At 38.1% G+C, this 25,310-nt stretch overlaps 1 protein-coding gene across 1 annotated transcript in view; it reads left to right on the top strand.

The window, feature by feature from the left end:
• DHX15 (DEAH-box helicase 15) overlaps nt 1–25,310 on the top strand; it is a 63,077-nt gene that overhangs the window by 33,105 nt on the left and 4,662 nt on the right. Inside the window, exons 6-13 of the mRNA XM_062213507.1 lie at nt 6,254–6,421; nt 12,450–12,536; nt 13,736–13,885; nt 14,261–14,369; nt 14,758–14,949; nt 18,021–18,143; nt 21,210–21,400; nt 23,968–24,137. Of these exons, the coding sequence (XP_062069491.1) occupies nt 6,254–6,421; nt 12,450–12,536; nt 13,736–13,885; nt 14,261–14,369; nt 14,758–14,949; nt 18,021–18,143; nt 21,210–21,400; nt 23,968–24,137 (1,190 nt within the window). The remainder of the gene's footprint in view (nt 1–6,253; nt 6,422–12,449; nt 12,537–13,735; nt 13,886–14,260; nt 14,370–14,757; nt 14,950–18,020; nt 18,144–21,209; nt 21,401–23,967; nt 24,138–25,310) is intronic.

A 25,310-nucleotide genomic window follows, 5' to 3' on the forward strand; every position in this document is an offset into this window, starting at 1 on the left:
GGGTTGTGTTATTTTGCTGATGCATGAATTGGAATCCCAGCTGCTATGAAATCATGCATTCTTAATTCAAAATTGGTTGTTTTGGTTATGAGTGAAGTTAGGTGTCCATCCACCCTCAAAATGTTTGTTTTCTTTTTGTTCCTTCTTTTGCATGTGCTTAGGATTGAAGAGACCAATGAAGTTTCCTAGTTAGAACTTCATTTTTAGACAACAGATTTTCATGTATAGTGGCTTTTATTTTTTCAAATTTTTTTCATTTGAGAGGTAGAGTGACAGAGAAATCTTCTATCTGCTGGTTTACTCCCCAAATGGCATTAAGGGCTGGGCTAGGCCAGGTGCAAGCCAGATGTCAGGAATTCCATCCTAGTCTCCCACAGGGATGGCAGGGTGCCAGGTACTTAGGCCATCCTCCATTGTTTTCCCAGGCACATTGATGGAGAGCTGGATAGGAAACAGAGCAGCAGGGTCTTGAACTGGCAGTCTGGTATGGGATGCTGATGGCTGCTTCACTCACTAGACTACAGTGTTAGCACCATAAGTGTACTATTTCCATTTACAACAGGGCATTTATAGGTATGCTGTTAAATTCTTCAAAGGCTAAATTCAAGAAAAGCTATTTGGATAAAACAACATTTTAGGAAACCATTTCGTAGAGATTGTTATGAGCTTTTTTCTTTTGATTTCATGGGCCTTGTGAATTTTCTAGAATATAATTTTTCTTTTAACTGTTTCTTTGAAAGGCAGTGTTACAGAGAGGCAGAGGCAGAGATAGAGAGAGCGCGAGAGCAAGAGCGAGCTTCTGTATGCTGGTTCACGCCCCAGATGGCCTCAACGGCCGGAGCTGGGCTGTTCCGAAGTTTGGAGCCAGGAGCTTCCTCCAGGTCTCCCATACGGGTGCAGGGGCCCAAGGACTTGGGCCATCTTCTGCTGCCTTCCTAGGCCATAGCGGAGAGCTGGATTGGGAGTGTAGCAGCTGGGACTCGAACTGGCACTTACATAGGATGCTGTCACTGTAGGTGGCAACTTTACCCGCTATGCCACAGTGTTGGCTCCCAGAATATACTTCTGAAGCTAGTATTCATGGAGACCACCTAGAAGATGTGCAGAATCTGATTTTGTTGGTCATGGTGAGCATGTTTCTATAGGTGTCCAGATAATGCTGATGCTCCTCGGGGTTTGAGTGATTTGCTTCTGGAGTACTGTTGTCCAGCAGAACTCTGCAGTACTGGAAATAGTCTGTGTACGTGCTTTTTACCACAGCAGCCATTCCAAACCCCCGGGGGTTCTGGGCGATGAGATGGGGGTTTAGTATGACGAGGGACCAAACTCTCAGCCCTCTTCTTAAACATAATATTAATTTAATCACAGCCAAACCCACCTCTTAGTTTATTTTTGTGTGATTCACTAGTTAAGTGGTTTGTTGTTTGAAATACAGAGAGATGGAAAGTGATCTTCCCTATACTGGTTCACTCTCCAAATGGCTGAAACAGCTGAGGCTGAGCCAGGTCAAAATCCGGACCCTGGAACTCCATTCAGGTCTCCCATATGGGTGGTAGGAACCAAATACATGAGCCATCACCTGCTGCCTCCCATCCTGCATAGTAGCAGGAATCAAAAAGCAAGGGTGGGAGGTGTTTTGACACAGCAGGTTAAAGCCATGGCCTGCAATGCTGGCATCCCATATGGGAGTCAGTTCTGATCCTAGGTGTTCCTCTTCTGATCCAGCTCCCTGCTGATGGTACCTGGGAAGACCTCAGAGAATGGCCCAAGTCCTTGAAGCCCTACATCCCCGTGGGAGGCCCAGAGGAAGTACCTGATTCCTGGCTTCAGCCTGGTCTAGCCCCGGTCGTTGTGACCATCTGGGGAGTGAACCAGTGGATGGAAGATCTTTCTCTGTCACTTCTCTCTATGTAACTCTGCCTTTCAAATAAATGGAAACAAACAAAAAAATGATTGGGAACACGATTCCCTGTACTCTGTTATGAGATGTGTGTGTCCCAAATGGCATCTTAACTGCTGTGCCAAATGCTGACCCAACTTTAAAAACTTCTAAAGGTTTGTGAATGTATGTGAGCACAATGACTAATATTCTCCTGAAGGAATTTTTTTTTCACATATGGCCAATGGATTAAGTATTAGTTTGTTTTGGTAAAATAGTTTCCTAATATGTGGGAAATCTATTGAATAAATTATGCATGGACTTTAGTTTTTTCCTTATTTGTATTGGGACAGTTGGTATCATTTTGTCCTCCTGTGTCTGCTCTCTGTGGTTTCTCACTTTAAAGTGCATAGTGTTTTCCTTCCATAAATGACTGTATTTCATAGTCTTTATACTTTGATGAAGAAGCATAGGAGAATTCTATCAGAAATACTGCATTGGCTTCATAATGAGGACCTTGAAAGGCTTTTTTTTCTCTAAGCCAACTTAATACAGTTTAGATTTTGGTAACAATCCCGTTGAGGGAAAGAAGGCAGTAAATGCCCCTGTGGCTTTCAGCTTTTTTTTTTTTTTAAATTATTTATTTATTTATTGGAAAGGCAGAGTTACAAAAGGAGTGGGGGAGGAGAGGGAAAGAGGTTTTTATCTGCTGCAATGGCCTGAGCTGGGCCAATCTGAAGCCAGGAACTTGGAGCTTCTTCTAGGTCTTCCTTGTGGTGCAGGGGTCCAAGGACTTGGGCTGTCTTTCTCCACTGCTTTCCCAGACACATTAGCAGGGAGCTGGATGTGAATTGGAGTAGCTGGTACTTGAATGGATGCCTATGTGGGATGCCAGTGGTACAGGCAGTAGCTTTACTCCCTTTGCCACAATGCTGGCCCCTGAAGTGATGTTTTTCGTGAAATGAAGTAGTTATAAACTGTGAACATATATACTGTTAGGTTTTAAGTTTGTTTAGGTGCCTAGTTTGAATCTGAAGATCTTTAGGGGAGAAAGTAATAGAGTACCTAATGTGTATTTTGTGTATTTTATTTTTGTTTAGAACTGACCTAACGATACTAGTTTGTAAAGCACTGCTTATCTTTTTTGTGAAGCTTTGTTATTGTCACTTGATTCATTAAATGGCAGATTCTGAGAAATCATTACTTCATAAATGTGAACAACCTCCATGAAATTTTAAAATGGATTTTTGCAGTCATATTTACCATTTTGATCACTTGTGCAAAAAACAATAGTGCTTCTGTAGTCATCTGTTATCATTTGGGAGGGTGAGCCTAGATTAAAAGACATTTGGCACAGGGGTTCAATTGCCACTTGGGACCCTTGCATCCCAGATTGAGTGCCTGGTTGGAGTCTAGCTCCTCTGCTTCTGATGAGCTCTCTGCTCACCCACACCCCTGGAGGCAGGAAATGATGGTTCAAGTTCGTGGGCCCCTGCCACTCACAGGGGAGGCCCAGATTGAGTTCCAGGCTTCTGCCTAACGCAGTCCTAATGTTCCTTACAGCCATTTGGGGAGTAAACCAGCAGATGGGAGATCTCTGCCTGTCTCTTTGTTTTCCTGCCTTTCAAATAAAAGTGAAAATTATTAAATTTTTAAAAAGTTGGTGGAAGGTTATGGAAGATTTTTATTCTAGAGTGTTAGGTTAATGTATAAGATCTGGATTTGTGATTAAAATTATTCCTTAGTAGAAGTCCTTAGGAAAGGTACACTAAATAAGATATGAAAATGATTGTAAGTGAAATATCAATTATTTAAATATTTGAAAACTATAAGTACTTGAAATTTGATACTGAAACCCTTCATTTCTTACGCAACTTGTTCTTTAATTTTGCTCAGTAACCTGTTTTCAACATGTAATGAATTGATAAGTAAGGTCCAAAGTAATTTATTAATGTACTTGGATAATTTACTTTTGTAGCTGAAAAATTTTTCCTCAATTTAGAAATTCCTGAACTTCTGTTTTAATTCTCAGTATTGCTGATGACAGTAGATAGCTGATGGATGCTTGGAAAGTTCACTTTTAATTTCTTTTTCTGTTTATATTCTGATGAATGTGACATTCTAAGCTGATAGGGTTAATAATAACTTTTTGGAACTTTAAGCTTCAGGTAGTTTTTTTTTATTATAGAATTTTAAGACTCTTTATAGCCTTGTTTATATAAAAGGAAGCAATATGGGATTTTTGTCTCAACAGTTGAGAGGAAGCCATTATGTCCTATGCAGTGTCATTTTGTTTTAGCTCCATACATGCTTAGCACATTGAGTGGTCCACTCCCAGGTAAACTTGGGATTGCCATTTTTTTTTATTTTTTTTTATTTTTTTTGACAGGCAGAGTGGATAGTGAGGGAGAGAGATAGAGAGAAAGGTCTTCCTTTTTGCCGTTGGTTCACCCTCCAATGGCCGCTGCGGCCAGCGCATCGTGCTGATCCGAAGCCAGGAGCCAGGTGCTTCTCCTGGTCTCCTTTGCGGGTGCAGGGCCCAAGCACTTGGGCCATCCTCCACTGCCTTCCCGGGCCATAGCAGAGAGCTGGCCTGGAAGAGGGGCAACCGGGATAGAATCCGGCGCCCCAACCGGGACTAGAACCTGGTGTGCGGGCGCCGCAAGGCGGAGGATTAGCCTGTTAAGCCACGGCGCCGGCCGGGATTGCCATCTTAAAATACTGGAAGATCAAGAGTAAATGCAGGGCCGGTGCCGTGGCTCACTTGGTTAATTCTCCACCTGCGGTGCTGGCATCCCATATGGGCGCCGGGTTCTAGTCCCGGTTGCTCCTCTTCCAGTCCAACTCTCTGCTGTGGCCCCGGAGGGCAGTGGAGGATGGTACAAGTGCTTGGGCCCCTGCACCCGCATGGGAGACTGGGAGCAAGCAACTAGCTCCTGACTTCGGATCGGCATAGCTGCGGCCATGGCGGCCATTTGGGGGGTGAACCAATGGAAGGAAGACCTTTCTCTCTGTCTCTCACTGTCTATCTGTCAAATAATAAAAAAAAAAGTAAATGCATGCTTTCTTCACTTTCTTAATATCTGAAATCTGTATGTTAAGTGACTGTTTATTTTCCAGTCATGATGTAATAAAGTTAGGATAATTGCAGGTATTCTGAGTATTAGAAATTTTGGTCTTATTTTCAAGTTCAAATCTTTTTAATTTGATAATGGACCTGAATTTTGTATTTGCATGCCAGCAGGGGGCATTCTAATCTAGACACAGCATTTGAAAGCAGTTTCTAAAAATATTTGTTTCTTTGTTTTATATATATATTTTAACGAATAATATCCTAATTTCATTTTTTTGTAAGATTGAGATCTCAAAGGGCTCTATTAACACTGAATCCTTAAAAGTAATCTTTTGTATCAGTTTTCTAGACAAATAACCTTATATTAAGAAAACTGGTATGTATCAAATTGGTGAAAACAATCTTTGTTCTTTATGTACCCAAGAACTTTGTACTCTGATGTAGAAGCAAAGCTGAACTTCGATTTAAAAATCATTCTAACAGAAATAATTCTACCTTAATATAATAAAAATATTGAATAACTTAAACCAAAAATCCCTATCCTTATATAATTTTTGTTTTTAAATAAAAGGTTATTTAATGAGACTAATGTTTAATTTGTTCTTTCATTGTACAGATTGCCTAATATTTGTTTAATTTCTGGGTTTAAATGAATTATGTTTTAGAGCAAAGAACATCTGGCCGCTGTGCCTCATCCATTCCCAGAACTGCTGTGGTTCACCATCTCTTTCTTCATTGTGTCTTCTTCCCTCTGAACTTTGATTTGAATGCAAATGCATTTCTGTTGATGGGGGAAATTTTGAAGCTCCTTTAAGATTTTGGGTTAGCCTAGTTGGTAAATATCCATGTTGATACTGTAAAGGTGTTTGTTCTTATTAGACACAATGAAGCAAATCTTCCACATAATTGCATTAGTGATATGTGACATTAAAGCCTAATTGGCTTATTTAAAATATCTAGCACATCAGTTTCCTTTAGATTGTGAAAATTGAAAAGGTCATGAGTGCAGTTAAATATTCCTGGGTGAGAAGTTTCAATTTTAGTACAATTTGTTGAGAATTAATTAGGAAATCTGATTCTACGAAAAGGGGTGTTGAGTGCAAATAAGGCAGTTACAGATTCATTTGAATACAGAAATTTGTTGGGTTCTTTTGAAAATCCTATTGAATTTTGATTATTAAATTGAAAATAGGCTATGTGATGAAAGCCAATTGTATACATAAAATAAACTGCATAGAGCTAAGATTATGATAAATATGTAAAATGTTTCAGCATTTTAAGACTCAACTTGTATTTTGTAGGAAATTGATGAGGCCTGTAAAAGAATAAAGCGTGAGGTCGATGATTTGGGCCCTGAAGTTGGTGACATTAAAATCATTCCATTGTACTCTACGCTTCCACCTCAGCAGCAACAGCGCATTTTTGAGCCGCCGCCTCCAAAAAAGCAGAATGGTGCAATTGGAAGAAAGGTAACACTAGAAACTTCTCGTTAACAGTGAAAGAATTGTTTGAGATATCAAAGTGTATTAAACTATGAAGAATCAAATCGTGGTGCAAGTTTCTGTGAATCTTCTGACTCTAGCTTTAAAAACACACACTACTTCCCTGTTGCATTGCCTGCCACACGGAAACACTCCCTCTTCAGCAACTGGAAAGTGGGTTAGTGCAGATTAAGAAAAAGGGGGAGATGGCCAAGTGCTTTAATTCCTTTTTTTCTGCCTAAAATTTTCTTTGAGGCTTAACCAAATGTCGTGTCTGTAATTGTGAAATGTTGACTCTGTGCAGACCTCTAATGATAGTAGTTTTAATCGCACTGCATAAATATGTGGATTGCTTGAAGGTGGAAGCTACCTCTAGATCCTTTTGGTGGAGATGTGTGGTTGGCACAGGGAGGAGAGCAAAGTTACTACAACTCTGTATCTGAGAACACTTTGTTGGGGGACAGGGGTGGAATGTAAAAGATCCAAGTGCCGGTTTGAAATTGCAGCAATGTTTTTAATTAGTTTTTTAAGATATAAGGGTTCTAATAGATTCTTTGAAAATAGATCACATTGTTTCTAAATTTTAGAAGATCACTGGAACAACAGTGATCTTGACTTTAAAACCTAGCTGTTTATTAGTTTATGTGTGTATACTAGCTGCATGTGAATTTTGGTGATATTCTTAATCTCTGGTCTTTATTATTTTGGGAAATAATTTGGGATTAAGCTTGATGTATATAAGGTACTAACCTACTGGGCTCTAGGAACCACTATAAATTTCTTGTTCATATAGAAAAAAGCTTCTCTGACTTAAACTTCGTTAGTCAAAATTGGAATCCATTGGTTTCTTCTGTATTTATAACGGCTAATGTTGACATTATGTTTTTTGCCTTTTTTGATGATTATAGGGAATGTAGGATGTGATGGCAAATTATATTTTACATGGTTGTGTAAAACTCAAGTGAACCAGATATATTTTTCAAATTGAGGAAAGAAATTAGTGTGTGGATATGCAATACCAGCCTAGTGGAATGTAAATTAACAGAGGTTAAAAAAAAGTTTGGATTTTCTTAGACTTTCAAGTATAGTAAATTGGTATTTTTAAAAAATGATGTGTAACTTCATTATATTAAATTTTTAATTTTCTTATCATAGTGCTGTCTCTGGAACTTGCAAAAATAGTTTTGTCATGTTAGTATATCTACATCCTGAGCTTTAGGGGGGTGCTTTGATACTTTAAGTATCTGTAAAATTTTGAGGTTCATTTGTTATTTTCTTTTGACTTTATTTCCATTTCATATCAACAGGGATATATATTAACTATTTCTTATTTTTATAGTACAGAGGAATTTAATGCCTTCTCCAAGCACCATTTAAAGAGCTCGATTTGTCTAACTCATGTGTGCTTTGTATATCTGCATTTGTCAATGTTAAGTTTATTTGCCATTGAGTAAAATTGGCATACGTAAGATCTGCTGCATTTATGCTTTTCATGTAGTTCTCCTCATTCTGTTGAGTTACTATAATAGCCCATACTTACTAAATTTCACATCTGAGCCCTTTGATTTGTTAATTATTAGTATTTTGGAAATGTAGAATTATTCTGGTGCCAGTATAACAGAGGATGCATTTTGCAGAATCTGCAACTCAAGGGGCCGGCGCTGTGGCATAGCCGGTGAAGCTGCTGCCTGCAGTGCCGGCATCCCATGTGGGCACCAGTTTGAATCCCGGCTGCTCCTCTTGTGATCCAGCTCTCTGCTATAGCCTGGGAAAGCAGTGGAGGCTGGCTCAGGTCCTTGGGCCCCTGTACCCACATGGGAGACCCGGAGTAAGTTCTTCGCTCCTGGCCTCAGATTGTTGCAGCTCTGGCCAATGCGGCCAGTTGGGGAGTGAATTTAACAGATAGAAGACCTCTCTCTCTGTAACTCCGACTTTCAAATAAATAAAAATAAATTTTAAAAAAATTGCAACTTAAGCCTATGAAGCAGAATTTGATTTCTGGCCTTTTTCTTTCTTCTTCTTCTTATTTATTTGTTTTTACTTGTAAATCCTTACAGTGCTGAGGAGAATTTTATTTTACTGAAAAGAATATCTTAGCAATAGCTAGCTATCCAGTGTGGCCTCAGCTGAAGAAACGACCATTGCCATCCCCAGGGTTCAGGCTCATCTTGGGTTCTCTTTCTAATCCCTTAATTCAGAATTAAAGACCACAATGTAGCCTGACCATTCATTCATGATACTTCAGCTAAAGCTGGGAAATCATGCTTTCTCTTGGCATGAGTCAGCTTTATCCTAGAATTTGAAAAGAGCCCTCTGATAGCCTCCCTGGATGATCCCAGGAAGAGTGAGGGAGGATTTTCATGGCATTTAGGGCAACATTATGAGAAAAATCAGAGACCCAGGATGTTTAAGCAGAAAGTTAAAATTTGTACAAGGTATGTCTTTTCAGTGCCTAGAAGGACAGCTTCCTAGACAGAGTTTTAAGCTGAAACCGCGAGGAAGATGGAAAATGCTTCTGTCAAACCATTGGTTGGCAGGCAAGATGGACTGGGCGATTTTGGAAGAAAAGGAGGGGTGCAAGCTCAAATGGACTTAGGTTATGGAGAGAAAGTGGTTTGATAACTAGAGCAGGAAGAAACACCATTCAGTTGCTCTTTTCCTGTTTCCAGTGCTCTAATTTTATAATATCCTGCTTAGATTTTGAAAATAGAGGACATAGGGCCAATGCTTAATTCTGCCGCCACTAAAGAATTACCATGTCTTTTCCTGAAATGGAAATATATATATTATATATAAATATTTTATTTTAAAATAGTATATTTATATTCAATTATTAAATGAAATATAAATATATTTTAAATATATATTATATAAGATATGAAATAATAAAATCTGAGAGCAAAGCATTGCCAGCATTGGTGGCTGCTTTACCCACTGTGCCACAACATTGCCCCTTGCCTAGGATTTAGTTCCACTTTTCCACCTCTGCCTCTCCCTGAACCAGCTTCCTGGTAACAAGCTTGAGAGGCCACAGATGATGGCTCAGTATGAATCCCTTCTGGCAGCCCTGTGGGAGACCTTGATCCTTGATGGAGTTCCTGGCTCCTGGTCTTGGGTTTTCCCCAACCGTGGCTGTTGCAGGATGAACCAGTAGATGGAATTGTCTCTCTGTCACTCTGCCTTTCAAATAAATAAAAATGAATAGGTAAGCATTAAAACATTTTGATGCCTCTGTTATTAAGCCTTGTGGAGAACACACCAAAATCATATATATATATATATTTTTTTTAAGGTTTTATTTATTTTACTTGAGAGGTAGCGTTACAGACAGTGAGAGGGAGAGACAGAGAAAGGTCTTCCTTCTGTTGGTTCACTCCCCAAATGGCTGCAACGGCCAGAGCTGCGTCAATCCGAAACCAGGAGCCAGGTGCCGCCTCCTGGTCTCCCACGTGGGTGCAGGGGCCCAAGGACCTGGGCCATCCTCCACTGCCCTCCGAGAGCTAGACTGGGAGAGGGGCAGCCAGGACTAGAACCGGTGCCTATATGGGATGCCGGCGCCACAGGCGTAGGATTAATCTACTGCACCATGGCGCTGGCCCCCAAAATCATTTCTAAGGACACATTCAATATTCATATTTTGGGGTTTGGTATTTTACTGACATAGACTGTTAATAGTGTCTTGGAACTTGCTGAGTTGGCACAGTCACTCAATTCTTACACACTTGTGCAATCATACATGTACAATCAAATGAAATTGTCTTGTGGAGAGAAATCAAATGCAGTAGTCCCCCCTGCCTCCCCTTAATCTTCGGTTTTGTTTTTCTGGGTTTTGGTGATCTGTGATCAATCACCATCCAAAAATATTACATGGAAATTCCAGAAATAATTGCTAAGCCTGCAGTTATGTGCATCTGTGATGAGATTGTGATGAGATCTTGTTCTGTCCAACGTATCCACGCTGCACACTGCCCATTAGTCATTTGTTAGCATCTTGGTTATCAGATTGACTGTCCAGGTATGTGGCAGTACTTGTGTTCAGCTCACCATTATTTCTCTTGATAATGGTACCTGAAGTGCAAGGGTGGTGATGCTGGTAATTTTATTACAATGTGTTGTCCTAATCATTTTATTTTGTTAGGTTTATTTTATTTGAAAGAGTTACATAGAGAGATCTTCCATCTGCTGATTCACTCCCCAAATGGCCACGACATCCAGAGCTGAGCTGGTCTGAAGCCAGGAACCAGGAGCTTCTTCCCAGTTTCTCAAATGGGTGCAGGGGCCCAAGCACTTAGGCAGTCTTCAGCTTTTGCAGGGCATAGCCAAGAGCTGGATCGGAGCAGCTGGGACTGAAACCGGTGTCCATATGGGATGCTGGGACATTAACCCTCTGCCACAGCACTGGCCCTGTGGATGTTGTTGATAATCTGTTTCAGCACCTGCTGCTATGCAGGATTTCAGACATGTACTAGGAGTCTTAGAATGTTTATATCATGGAGAAAGGGTATTATATGACTTACTAGTTTTTAAATTTTTATTTATTTGAAAAGCAGAGTGACAGGGAGACAGAAAGATCTTTTATCCACTGGTTTGTTTTCCACTTGCCCATAACAGCTGGTTGTTGCCAGGTCGAAGCCAGGAGCCTGAAATTTAATTCACGTTTCCCACTTGAGTAGCAGAAACACAAGTACTTGGGGTTATCATCTGCTGCCACCCAGGCCACATTCTGATCCAGCCTGATCTGGATCAGAAACCCAGTGGCTGGACCAAGTGGCATTATGGTACCGGGTGCAGATTGTCCGGAGCACACGCATAACTGCACCAAACACCCACATTAAATGTTAATACTATTTTAAGTAAAAGAGGTAATAAAACATAAATCCATGAGTTTTTTAAGTCATTTGACATACAAAACTTATTTTTTTTTAATGAGGATAAATGTAAGTTCATTTCCGACATATGCCTGTAGACATTCGTGCCCATAATGCCCTGTTTAGGCTGAACCTTCTATTGCTAATGCTCTTCCCTTTTCTCTTGTTGTGAGTAGTTCTCATCTTAATTGGGAGTACTGTCCTAAATGCCATTTTCTCGGTAAAGCTGTCCTTGTCTTCTCTGTGGTGGAGGTAAACCCTTTTTCAACCTCACAGCACATCTTTGGTGTCATTTACACTCTGTCCATGTCTAATCTTCCCATACAAACTGTAAAGGCTCTGGAAGAACAGGCTATCTGATTCCTCTCCTGTGTCAACTGCTGGTATAACAGGCATCCCCAAGGAATGTCAATAACTTGTTCCTGAAAATCTCATGTTCTGGGTAAAAACACTAATGAGGAATACTTATTTCCCATTTTTAAAAGAGGAAATGAATATATGTATCACATTTTGAAGTCCTTAAACCAAGTTCCTGAACAGTTCTGAAAGTGAAACAATGCATAAGCAATCCTATTATATGTAAATATTTTAACCAGTATTCCATGTTGATAAAAAGTCAGTTGGCCTTGTATGCAATAACATGTCTCATCCATATGAAACTATTATCCAAAACATCTACATTTGATTCTGCTGATCTACCAGTTCTTACAGGATCACTAATTGAGTTTTTCCCATGTGTCATTTTGTTTAAAATGTTAATTTTCTGTGATATAAAGTACAAAGTTTTCCTTTGAATATTACCTTAAATCTGAGATACACATGTGTGTGATGTTTTGATATTAAGGAATGTGTTATATGAAAGACATTCTGTATTAGTGTTTTTCTTTTTGTGCTGTCCTTCTTTTTGAATACTTGACACATAATGTAGTTGAGTGCCAACCTGAAACAAGACTTTGTTGGAAAAGTAAATTGCTATTAGGAGCTAAATAAAAATCTGAATTCTTAGATTTTAATTGATCTTTTAAAATATTGACCACAGAAGATCAAACCTGGTCTTGTTTATTTGCAGATTTGAAAGTCCTAGTGCTAGTGAAGGTAATCTTAAATGTCACGTTAATTTTGCCTGTTGTACCTGTGTTTCTTCACAGGTTGTTGTGTCAACTAACATTGCAGAGACATCTTTGACAATAGATGGTGTGGTGTTTGTGATTGATCCTGGATTTGCCAAACAAAAGGTATGTATATTAGTGACTACATTACTGTTGCTTCCTGATAACCGTTCAATTATTTAATAAGTTAAATTTACTTTTGAGAATTGTTGCCTGTTTCTTTTGTTTTCAGATTTCAGCCATGTGAACCCTTTGTGTTCTAGATGACTCTTAGAAATGAAGGCAGTGTTTATTGTTTAATCTTAGAGTTTTAAAAATGTCCTTAGAGTCGCTTTGTTTTATGGTAGTCTGGATGAGTGTTTTGAAACATTTATGGGGTAAATTGATAGCATTTGTAAGGTTAGTCCTGTTGCTTAACTGTAGAAAGATGTCGAGAGAATTGCATTGTTAGGCAGTTTTGTCATTGTGTAAACATTGTAGTGTGTTCTTAACATAAAGTTAAGATGGTTTTAACATTACCAGGCAAAAGAATCTCACTAGGACTTGTATAGTGTGTGTGGTCAGTCGAAGAACAACATGTCGTCTTGTGATAAGTGATTGTCTGTCGGATTATTGATGGAGATCTTCCCTGGTAAAAAGCCTGCAGTTTGTCCTGGGGACAAAGCCAGAAGTATTGTTCTGTGTCCATTCAACATTAGGTGTATCCTTCACTGTCCAGCATTTAAAAATTGTGACACTAGGTAAAACTAGGTAGAGCTGAAGTTACTTTATTTATTTATTTTTAAAGTTTTATTTATTTGAGAGTGAGAGGAGAGACAGAGACAAATCTTCCATCCACTGTTGACTACCCAGATGGCCACAACAACTGGGGCTGGGCCAGGCTGAAGCCAGGAGCCAGGACCTTCTTCTGGGTTTCCCGTGTTGGTGCAGGGGCCCAAGGACTTAGGCCATCTTTCTGCTGCTTTCCCAGGTACATTAGCAAAGAGCTGAATCAGAAGTGGAGCAGCTGGGATTCCAGCTGGTGCTGCAGGCTGTGGCTTTACCTGCTATGCCACAGCACCAGCCGCTGAAGTTATTTTAAATTAGGAGTAATTTTTTTAGCCATTTCTATGAGAAGTCAAGCTTTTTTGTGTTAACTTGAATCTGTCAGAATACCTGAAAGTTAAGTTTGGGCCTGATACTGTGGTAGTGTGATTTATGGCAGATATCAATACTGTTTTGTTTATTTTGGGACCTATCATGCACTTGGGGTGTGATCCCGAGTAATCATAAACTTGGAAACACTCCCTTCAATAAAGAATCTTGCATGATTTCTGTTCTAATAGGTATACAATCCTCGAATCAGAGTTGAGTCTCTCTTAGTGACAGCCATTAGTAAAGCTTCTGCGCAGCAAAGGGCTGGCAGGGCTGGGCGCACCCGGCCGGGGAAGTGCTTCCGACTGTACACAGAGAAAGCGTACAAGACGGAGATGCAGGTAAGGGCACTGCTGTGTCTTGCCTTTTGTGTTTGCAAGGTTATGTTGAATTTGTTACCAGAAGAGAATTATTTCATTGATGTCTTCGATCTGAGGGCCATGAGTGCCTGAGATTTATGATGATCTACCAGTACAGTTCTTTTTACAGGTCTGAAGTGGGACAACACCAAACACTTAGAATACTGGAAAGATAGTTGAAGGAAAGGTTCTTGATTTCTTTAATATGGCCTGCAAGAATTTTTCTCTTCTAGACAATGGTGTAGAAATAGTGCCAATGTAATAGCTAAGGAGGCAGTAAGCACAGGTTTTATTTTCAGGAGCAGGAATATTAAGGAATATTTAACAAACAAACTTATGTTTTGTTTTGTTTGCTAGGATAACACCTATCCTGAGATTTTGCGTTCCAATTTAGGATCAGTTGTGTTACAGTTGAAGAAACTGGGTATTGATGATTTGGTGCATTTTGATTTTATGGATCCACCAGGTATGACCTATCAAGTACATTTTAACAGATCTTTTAGCCAAAATTGACTCTGACCTTTTTTTCTTCAGAACTTTCTCTGGAATTCAGGTTAATTAGCCATGAAAATACAAGAATTAAATTCTCTAACTTAACTTTGGGAAGAAGTTTAATAAACGGATTGATGAATTAGCAATTATATATTTTGGGAGAAGACAGTTTACAGGAAAATTTTGCAGTTTTATATGATTCATTGTTTGTTATAGCTGTGTAATTGAATTTGATGACAATTTGAATTTTGAGTTTGGTCCACTGTAGAATGAAAAATGAGGTGGCTTACAATCGTTTGTTTTTTTGTCACATTTTTGCTTGCTTAAGGCAAGTTGTCTGACAGATTGTATTTTCCTCCTAGCTCCTGAAACTCTGATGCGAGCCCTAGAACTTTTGAATTATCTGGCTGCTTTAAATGATGATGGAGATCTGACTGAATTGGGATCCATGATGGCAGAATTTCCACTAGATCCACAGCTCGCTAAAATGGTTATTGCAAGTTGTGACTACAACTGTTCTAATGAGGTCCTATCTATTACTGCTATGTTGTCAGGTAATAGAGGGAACAGAACTAAAAAAAGCCCAGCTCTACAAAGTTTGGGTGGACTTCACTTTTATTTTTGTTTTTTACTATTTAGTATGATAGTGGATTTTATAGCTGGCTTTCAGGAGCTCATTTTGTTTCCTAAATACCTTGTAAATAGCTGCATAATGACATAGGATACGCAAAGTCAAGTACCACATTGTGCACAAAACAGAGTAAAACATTGGCTCTCTTGTGAGTGCAAATAAAAATCAGCTTGAATACAGTTGTAGCTGAATTCTTTGTTAGCTCCATCAATGCTATCTTAGTTTATTAGAGTACATAAACTTTTTTTTTTTAGTACTTGGCGCCTATTGAGCCTGTGACAGACTCAAACTAGACTTAATTTCAACTTGAGCCTTTCTTCATGTATAGATAACATATTCCAGTGGCAGTAAAGCATGAATTCCAATAGTAATATGTAATTTCACACTTGATTTTAGTCTAATACCGGTATTCTTTACAATGACAGAAAAACACTTAGTAAAAGAAATGTATCTAATAGATAAAATTGCTAATTTAATAGAAGGAAGTTTTTTCTTTTAAAGATTTATTTATTTATTTGAATGTCAGAGTTACACAGAGGTCTTCCATCCGTTAGTTCACTCCCCAATTGGCCGCAACGGCCAGAGCTGCACCGATCAGGAGCCAGGAGCTTCTTCCAGTTCTTCCACGTGGGTGCACGGGGCCCAAGGACTTGGACCGTTTTCCACTGCTTTCCCAGGCCGTAGCAGAAAGCTGGATCAGAAGTGGAGCAGCTGGGTCTCAAACTGGCACCCATATGGGATGCCGATGCTGCAGGCCAGGGCCTTAACCCGCTGTACCACAGCGTCAGCCCCAGGAAGTATTTTTAGTAGCAATAAAATTTAATCCGCAAATGGGTAGTAACTTAGAAATTAGCTTTTGCAAAAAAGAGAAGAAATAAGTCAACATATGATGATTTTTACTAAGAATAAAAAGTAGGTTTTTACTGTTCATTAGAATGTTCTATGCTACTACATGTACAGCTGAACACAACTGATTCTAATCCCAGAGTGGTTTATTGGTCTTAATTAATGCTGCAAATAATTCACAACCTTCTATGTAATTAAAAAATAACTTGAAAAATTTCTAAATACATCATTATGGCTTAGTGTAGATGTATGAACTATTCTAATGGTGTGAATTTTTTTAATTTAAGAACTAGCTAAAATGTTTTCTTGCAGAGTTATAACTGATCAGACTCAGAGCAGATGGGCAGGGCAGTGTTGAAATATTTTTTTAAATTGTAGTTTTGTTTGCGGAGGTGGTGGTAGGTTGTTGTCTGCCTTTCTTACCAGTTTTGTTAGATTCTCCCAAGATTAGTTTTAGAGAGTGTGGGGCAAGATTATTTGTGTACTTACTTATTATCCGTCCAGTTTTTATTCTTCCAGCTTCTCTTCTCAGACATACTATATAATTGTCATTGTTTCAGTTAGAGTGCTTAGCCCTTTAAAAAATTGGTCTTTGTGTGAGGCTGAAGTCTTCAGCTACATCTTCGTCTTATTTGTAAGAGTAGTTAGGAAAAACAGTTTATTGGTGGTCAGCTTCAGCACATCAAGAGAATAAGCGTTTATGTGCAGCAATTTTTAAATAGGCCATTTGTGGGAAAAGTGTTTAAAAAATAAGGGTTGAGGAAAAGGCATAGAACCAAAACAGTTTGCTGAGCCTATAATGCATTGTTTTCCTTTCAAATTGTTTCTCTGAAGTTTTGAGGTCCTGATATAACCATGCAAATCAGGGGCCTTACGGAGTGCTACTTACGCATTCCCACTTAAATCTGGTGGCTAGTTCACAGTAACATGGCTATTAGACTTTTCTGTACTTTTATGAATTACCTTGCTTCAGTTACATTAAGCAAGACTTTTAATATCCTCTGTGATCATGTCTCGTTGTCTATTTGGCTACTCTGGCATTAAAGGGGAAACTGTATGGGAAAGAGTAACTGGATACTGTATTTGATTTTGTTGTTAATTATTCCCATTATCTTCTATCTGAACTGATAACTTATGACTTTCATTGACAAGGTTTTAAGAGATTTAAAAATGTGTTTAGAAAGTCCCAAGCTGTTAAATATTTTTATTTTCGTACTGCTTTTATGACTGTGGAATTGCTAAAGTGAATTAAGGAAAGTTGTGTTTTAAAAAAATGTAGTGCACGCTTTGTAACAAGTATTTGTGAATCAGTAATGAGGCTCTAAACAAATATTGTAGTTAAATATTTTGATGACCTTTGAAATAATGACTGTTTTAGACTAATTGTCAACCTTTTAAATACTGGATTTTGATTTAATATTGAGGTTTTGATTCAACTAAGTTTTTTTTTTTTTTAAACTTGGGACTTTTTAAAGTGCTGGAACACTAGGCTGAATATCCTAGCCTTTTTGAATTTTATTAATTCAGAGGCGGTTTTTAACCTTCCACCACTACTGCTATCATCAAAACCCAACATTTCATCATATTTTGATGTTTTCATATGCTTCTGCTCACCGGTGCTAATAGTGATACCTGCCAGTTGGTAATAGCCACAGCATTAAGGGAAAAATATTCTAATAGAAATGTGACAGTAGATTGGTTGCAAAACTGTTTTTAGCTTTACAGTGGGCAAGCGTACCTTCCTAACTTTCACAGCTATTGAGTGGATTTGATGAATGGTGTTTTGAAAAATTAGAGTTAGCTATTGATGTTGTAATTGTGTTTTTTGGTAGAGCTATCAGCACTGGTTTTTGAAATAAGTTGAGCTTCCCAGTATCTTGATGGCCTTCAGAATAGCTGTTTTGATGCCTTTTTAGATTTAGTTAAATAATCAGGTACTCTGTAGCTTTGAAACCCTCTTGTCTTACAGATGTGGTTAGGTGTTGATGTACCAAATCAAGGTAGTAAACAGTCCAAGATGCAGTTGGAGGCCATCCTGCCCTGCCCTATGCTCTGTGAACTGACCTAGCTAGGCCTTGTTCCTCTATCTGTGAATGCGTGACTCATCGATATGGGCGTTTGTGTTGGGCCCATACCAACCTTGTTTAGTCCCACAGTGTTTTGTTCGCCCCACGGAGGCCAAGAAAGCTGCAGATGAGGCCAAGATGAGATTTGCCCACATTGATGGAGATCATCTGACACTGCTGAATGTCTACCATGCTTTTAAACAAAGTAAGTGTAAATTAGATTGAAGGTGTACTCTTTTGTCTAAATGTCACTAGCAGCATGCATGTTGTTTCTTCATTTTACTTTCATTTATTATCCATGACAACTTTACATTAGGAACCCAGAGGTACTTCAGAAAAATTCCTGACTAGCATTTAAAATAGAAATTGCTAAATCTTTTTCAGACTTGTTTGTATTTATAATCAAGGAGAAAAGCACTGTTTATAGAAAACCTGGAAAATAACAGAGATAAAAAGGAAAGACTTATATAAAATGTACTACTAAAATAAAAATTTTGATACTTAAACTGATTATTTCCATATATTTTGAATTTTTGCAATCATGCAGTCATAACTCTTTAAAATTTATTTACATTAAAATACAGCTAAAAATAGAAAAATTGGTAATAGATGTGAATGGCAGTTCGTAGGCTTTTAAAAAGTATGGGGTTAAAGGAATCTAATTTTCCTATTTGCTCAAAAAATACATAATTGAAAGGTGTCATTTTCTCACTTATAACATTGAGAAGGGTTAAAGAAAAAAAAATCCCTAAACTGTGTCAGAAGGACTAGTAGAACAATTAAACAATTTAGGTGGAACTCAAAATTGATGTGGTGTTTATGAAAAGAAAATTTTATATTACTGGGAACCTTAACGACTTCGTACCCTTTGATTCAGAAATAACCTAGGAAGTTTTTTTTTTTTTTTGGTGGGTATCATTGTGATCGAAGATTTCTGACCCAGAATTACTTAGGTTACTATGAAGTGGAAACTGCCTAAATAGCCAGCAGTAGAAAGACGTTTCAGTAAGTTCTGCTGTGGATACACAATAAAATATTTTTCTAGCTTTAGATCATGTTATCTGAGTATTTAGGGCCCTAAAAAATACTTAGTTATTTGAAAATTAGAAAACATAAAAATCATCATGTCACTGCTAGTTTTTAGAGTGTATTATTGACAAAAGTTGAGCGGAAAAAAATACAGAATGAATGTGCCAGGATATGCAGAAGGTTTGATTTCTGCATGTCTATAGGCTGACCTAATGATGGTCCCTATTCAGACATTGATTGCCCTGCTTCAAAAGTGTGGTATCACATTCACTCTCACTTTGTGATTTCTGCTAGTTAGAAATTAGCTTATTGATGTTCAGATTTTGTGCCTAGTGATACATTTATAATTGATTTTTATTGTCTCAAAAATTATATTTATTCCCCTAAAATGGAACCTTTTCACTCTGGTGTATCAGGAGAAACTATATCCCTGTTTACTGCTAAGTACCATACTGAGTGGCCATGAGGCACAGTACCTATCAACAGACTATATAAACCAACCGCTCTAAGGGGGGAGACGTTGGGCAAATTCATGTCAATCGTTGTTTCTTAAAATCTCCTTTGATATTAAGATACTGTTTTAAGTGATAATGAACAGCTATTGGAGGGACAAGCATGTTTTTTTTTAACTCTGTAACTGTAAACTGATGTTTAAAAAATTAAGCTTTTGATAACAAAGCACAGCAATATATTTCAATTTCATAATTGTGCTTGAAAGTGAAATTTGAGATTGATCAGGTTTTAGAACTATGTGTCTACTTTACATTAAAATCTCAGTGTAATTAGAAGAATTTTTTTTTTTTTTTTTGACAGGCATAGTTAGAGACCGAGAGAAAGGTCTTCCTTTTCTATTGGTTCACCCCCAAGATAGCCGTTACAGCCAGCATGCTGTGCCAATCCGAAGCCAGGACTAGAACCCGGAGTGCCGGCACTGCAGGCGGAGAATTAGGCTAGTGAGCCGCGGTGCCAGCCAATATATGAATTCTAAAAGTTTAGAACTTCAAGAAAGCTACACTGCAGGCCAGAGTCACAAATGAACAACTTTTCAAAAGCCTTTTTTAGATGCCTTTCAGCTTGTTGCATAATATCAAAATAAACAAACAAACCCCTCAGTGTCTTGTTTTTAAATGCCAACAACTTCAGATGGACACTTTTTACTTTCCATTCTAAGTGGGTTAATTGGTGGATGCTTCAGCATGTAATCATATTCTTTATTTCAAACATCTGTGTCCTTCCCCATCTTTTGTTTCTCAAATGGAAGTGCATTTTATATGGCTAATACCGGATTTATACATTGTTTCTCTAAATTGGTAAGAAAAAGTTGTACATTACAAGGGGTAGAATCCTACAACCAGGGAGAAAGAATATGCCAAAGGTAAGGGTTTATCACAGTAATTGGATAAATATCAACATAGTTTTAATTTTTGTGCCTTGCTCTGTTCCCATCTTAGAATACTCAGTATTGTTTATTTTGAAACCTGAAGCAAATGATGAAGTTGTCTGTTCTGGCTGTCTTTGGGGCTTGAAGATGTCACTACAGTGTTTTTCATGAGGCTACAGTTTGAGCTTTTCCTTTAGATGAACATCACTGGGTTACTTGGAGGCTTATCAAGGATTCATTAGTAGAGAAATACTATCATTTTGATAACACAAAGTGCATAGCTTGAACATGGGGCTTATTTATTAAACATGAGTGGTGGTTCCGGATAGCCTTGTACACTTTATCACTTGTGTTTCAGACCTTGCCTGTTAATTGCTCAGAGGCATGTGTATCACAATAACATTTTAGCCTCTTGAGATTTTGGAGTGTTCTAAGTCAGGCATAATTAAAGTACATACACAGCAGTCCTTTGAAGTTTACTTCATAACTTTGATGTTCTATATGATCTTAATCTAATACTGTGTTTTCTTTGAAAATGAGCAAGACAAACCCACTTCTGTTAGACCATCTATTGGAAACAGATAGATATTAATGGGTAAAATAACTAACTAAAAAAAGTTTAGTTAGTCATTACTTTGCTATATTTAATAGTCAAGAACCTTGATAGTATTTCTGACTTTTGAACTATATTACTGATTTTTAGGAATGTTGGTAATACTATAGTTCATTGAAAGAAAATGATGTGAGTAAATCTACTTTCTGGATTATTTAACTTATTTTTTACAGTAGTTTTCTTGATAATTAGAAAATATTCCTATATGGATGATTCATGACCATTCTCTCCTCCTCTCAACTTTTTAGATCATGAATCGGTTCAGTGGTGTTATGACAACTTCATTAACTACAGGTCCCTGATGTCTGCAGACAATGTACGCCAGCAGCTATCGCGAATTATGGACAGATTTAACTTGCCTCGTCGAAGTACTGATTTTACAAGCAGGGACTATTATATTAACATAAGAAAAGCTTTGGTTACTGGGTATTTTATGCAGGTATGTGGATAATACAGAAATATGTAATGAAATGTTTGTATGGTAATTGTTCGATTCCTATTAAGAGATTTTGGATTTACTTAAAACACAAAATTCAAAACACCTATGAAAATCAATCTTTAATGTTTCATCCAGTTTTTTATTTTATTGTTTTTATTTGAAAGGCAAAGAGATAGAGATCTGGTTTACTTCCCAGATGCCTGCAGTAGCTAGGGCTGGACCAGACTGGACCAAGTACTTGAACCATCACCTGCTGCCTCTCAGATTGTGCCTTACCAGAAAGCTGAAATCCAGAGACTCAAACCCAGGCATTCCAGTACGGAGTGATTGTCATAACCGCTCCATCAAATGCTTGCCCTCCTCCAGTTTCTTTGAATGAGTTAATTTACTCCAAAATTGTATGTTTAGTACATAGCAAAATGATGCCTTTTGTGGCAAAAATTTGAAATCTAGTTAAGTAGGAATCAATTTGAAAACAGTGTATTTTGTAGTAGGTATTTGTTTATTATTGAGGTGGCAGTGTTTGACAGTGTGTACTTTCCTCTTAAAAATATTTTATTTATATTTTTGAAAGAATGATAGAGAAGGAGAAAGAGAGAGAGAGAGAGAGAGGCTACTTCCATTTTCTGGTTCACTCCCCATATGTCTACAGTGGCCTGGGAAGCCAGCAGCGTGGAACTACATCTGGATCTCCCACATGGGTGACTGGGATCCGAGTACTCATGTCATTTCTGATGCTTCCCCAGCATTTTAGCTGGGAGCTGGATTGGAAGTGGAAGTGGAGCAGCTGGGAATCAAACCAGTGTTCCTACATAGGATGCTGGTGTTGCAAGCTGTGATTTAACCCACTGTGCCACAGTAACATTTATAGTTCTACAGACTAATCATTGGCATTTTAAGTGTGCTATTATTGGGATTTATAGGAACTGAAGTAATTCTTTTAAGGGGTTTAGAACAGAATTATATTTTACAAAATCCAGAATTTTTTGATGATAAGGTTGAAAAAAATTCTTTTCTTCTTTATATTCCTGGTGGGTCATTCTCTGTCTCTAACTCTGGCTGTGTCTGTTAAACAAAATGTGACCAGCCATGACCAGCCTTAAGGCCAAATGAGGTCAGTAGATAGAATGTGGACCTAAAGGTATCCTATTTTTGAAAATCAAAGTTCACTGAGAACTCTGTATTTTAAGTAAAATTTTGTAAGAATGTTGATCTTATGCTTGTTACTTAGGAGAATAAAACAATTAGGTATTAAATTTTCCAGTATTTGGTTTTGGTATTCATTTCATATACTAGTATGCATGTTTTTGACATAACTTAAATTTGCTTATAACCATCAAAAAACAACTTTTTAGTTTCAAGTATTATAGCTTTCTAATTCTTGAGATTAAAATTTGTGGCGATAGCCTGCAGATTAGTTCCTGTTAGTAAATTTTTTAAACTGCTTATTATTTATTTATTTACTTACTTTCTAAGATACATTCATTTATTTGAAAATTAAAGAAGGAGAGACAGAGACAGAGAGAGAGAGAGAGAGAGAGAGAGAGAGAGGTCTTCCATCCGCTGGTTCACTCCCCAGTTGGCTTCAACAGTTAGAGTTGGCCTATCTGAAGCCAGAAGCCAGGAGCTTCCTCCGGGTCTCCCACGTGGGTGTAGGGGCCCAAGGAGTTGGGCCATCTGCTTTCCCATGCCACAGTGAGAGCTGGATTGGAAATGGAGCAGCTGGGACTTGAACTGGAGCCCATATAGGATGCCAGCACTGCAAGTGGCGTGTTTGCTCGCTATGCCACAGTGCTGGCCCCAGTAAATTTTTTAAAGTGAAGTTAGTTTTCTATTATTTATGCACATTGTTCATGTAACAGGTTGTAGAATTGGAGAAGACAAATTGTCATCTGTTTCAGTGTTAATTAAATATTAGCTTGGTGTCACCAATCAAGATGGGAAAATATGGGAAAGAATCTCATGCACCTTTTTTCTCCATTATTTTATTTACTTTGTTGGTTGCTTCTCTCTTCATTTTTGCTCTCTAGTTTTCTACCTTAGACATGAATATTATAGTAATTGTTCATCTACTTTGTAGTTGGCACCTGGTGCTAAAGAGCTTGCTTGAGATCGTCTAAGGAAGAATCAGACAGTAAATGTGAGGCTCTATAAACCCATTAGTTCCCTGTCACAACTACTAAACTCTGCCTGCCCTTGTAGCATGACAGCAACCAGTGACAAATGGGTGTGCCTGTGTTCTGGTGAGACTTTGCTTATGGACACTGTAATTTGGATTTCATATCATTTTCATGCTTCATTAGATGTGTTTCTTTTGATACTCTCTTTCTTCCAATTGTTTAAATGTATCTCAACCATTTATGACTCATTTGAAGTAAAAGTTTGAGTTGGATTTGGTGCTGAGGCTGTAGTTTGCTGATCTTGGGCAGTGCTAAATGAGTATAGACATAGAATATAAAACAAAACATGGGACAGGTCTATTTCTAATTATATAGGTTTCTTTATACCACTTTTGTAACCTAGTGCATCTGAGGCATTGCATTAATTTTCCTGGGCTTTGATTTCAGGTGGCTCATCTAGAACGGACAGGGCATTACCTAACTGTGAAAGACAACCAGGTGGTTCAGCTGCATCCCTCTACTGTTCTTGACCACAAGCCTGAATGGGTGCTTTATAATGAGTTCGTTCTAACAACAAAGAATTACATCCGGACATGTACAGATATCAAGCCAGAATGGTAAGCACACCTTTTGTTCTTTTTTTTGGGACAGGCAGTTAGAGAGACAGAGAGAAAAGTCTTCTTTTTCTGTTGGTTCACCCCCCAAATGACCGCTACGGCTGGCGCACTGCGCCGATCCAAAGCCAGGAGCCAGGTGCTTCCTCCTGGTCTCCCATGCGGGTGCAGGGCCCAAGCAATTGGGCCATCCTCCACTACCTTCCTGTGGCACAGCAGAGAGCTGGGCTGGAAGAGGAGCAACCGGGACAGAATCTGGCGCCCCACCTTTTGTTCTAATACCTTGTTAGTGTCTCCTTCAGAGTGGAATCTGACTCTCGGACCTCTGTTCACTTATTGGGGAACCTGGTTTCCTCCTCAGCTAGGGAAATACGTTGTTGTAATCCAGCATGTGTACAGGTTAGGAATTGGCTTGGTGGTATGGCTGGTAGTGTTCGTCTTTCTTTTAAGAGGACAGTTATTAGATACTGATGTTTTAGGAGTTATTTAAGCATAAAAATTAAAACTCTTTGTATCTTTTTACGAAATGTGTTAGAACTGATTATTTAACCAAGTAACTTTTCCTCCTCCATGGTGTTTCTGTTTTTAGAAATTTTATTAGAAATCATTCTGTCTGTAACTTAAGATGGCAAATGTCAGGCAAGAGTTGGTATAACGGAAAGCACTGACTTATTAGGTGATGTCACTGTATACTGTGGGGTTTCTTTCATACACTGATTTATGACTTGTGACATTTAAATTGTGTAGAGTATTACCATTTTATCTTGAATGATTTGTTGGGAAAAAAATTGCATGTTAAACCTCATAAAAGATTTCATGTTTCAATATATTCTTTGAGACTAGAGTTATATTTGTTATTAAAACATTGAAAATGAGATGATCCAGTCATTCAGATATGAAGATATTTCTTATGGAGCCTATTCTATCACCGTAGCAAGTCGGGTCAAAATAGTATGATAGAGTACAACGAAGAAATCAGTGATCCTAGGTATTACTCTCGTTACATTAACATAAAGGAAGGGTTTTTAATTAATACAGCTCTAAGGAGTGGTTTTTTCTTAAGTTTTTGTAAACCCATCAAAAATGCATATCTTAGTAAAAAATACGTAACACATTTCTAAAAGTGGCCTTTGGAAGGATTGAACATTTGTGTTTTATCATTGAATTTTATTTATA

Source organism: Lepus europaeus, chromosome 16, assembly GCF_033115175.1.
Source record: "Lepus europaeus isolate LE1 chromosome 16, mLepTim1.pri, whole genome shotgun sequence".
NCBI lineage: Eukaryota > Metazoa > Chordata > Mammalia > Lagomorpha > Leporidae > Lepus > Lepus europaeus.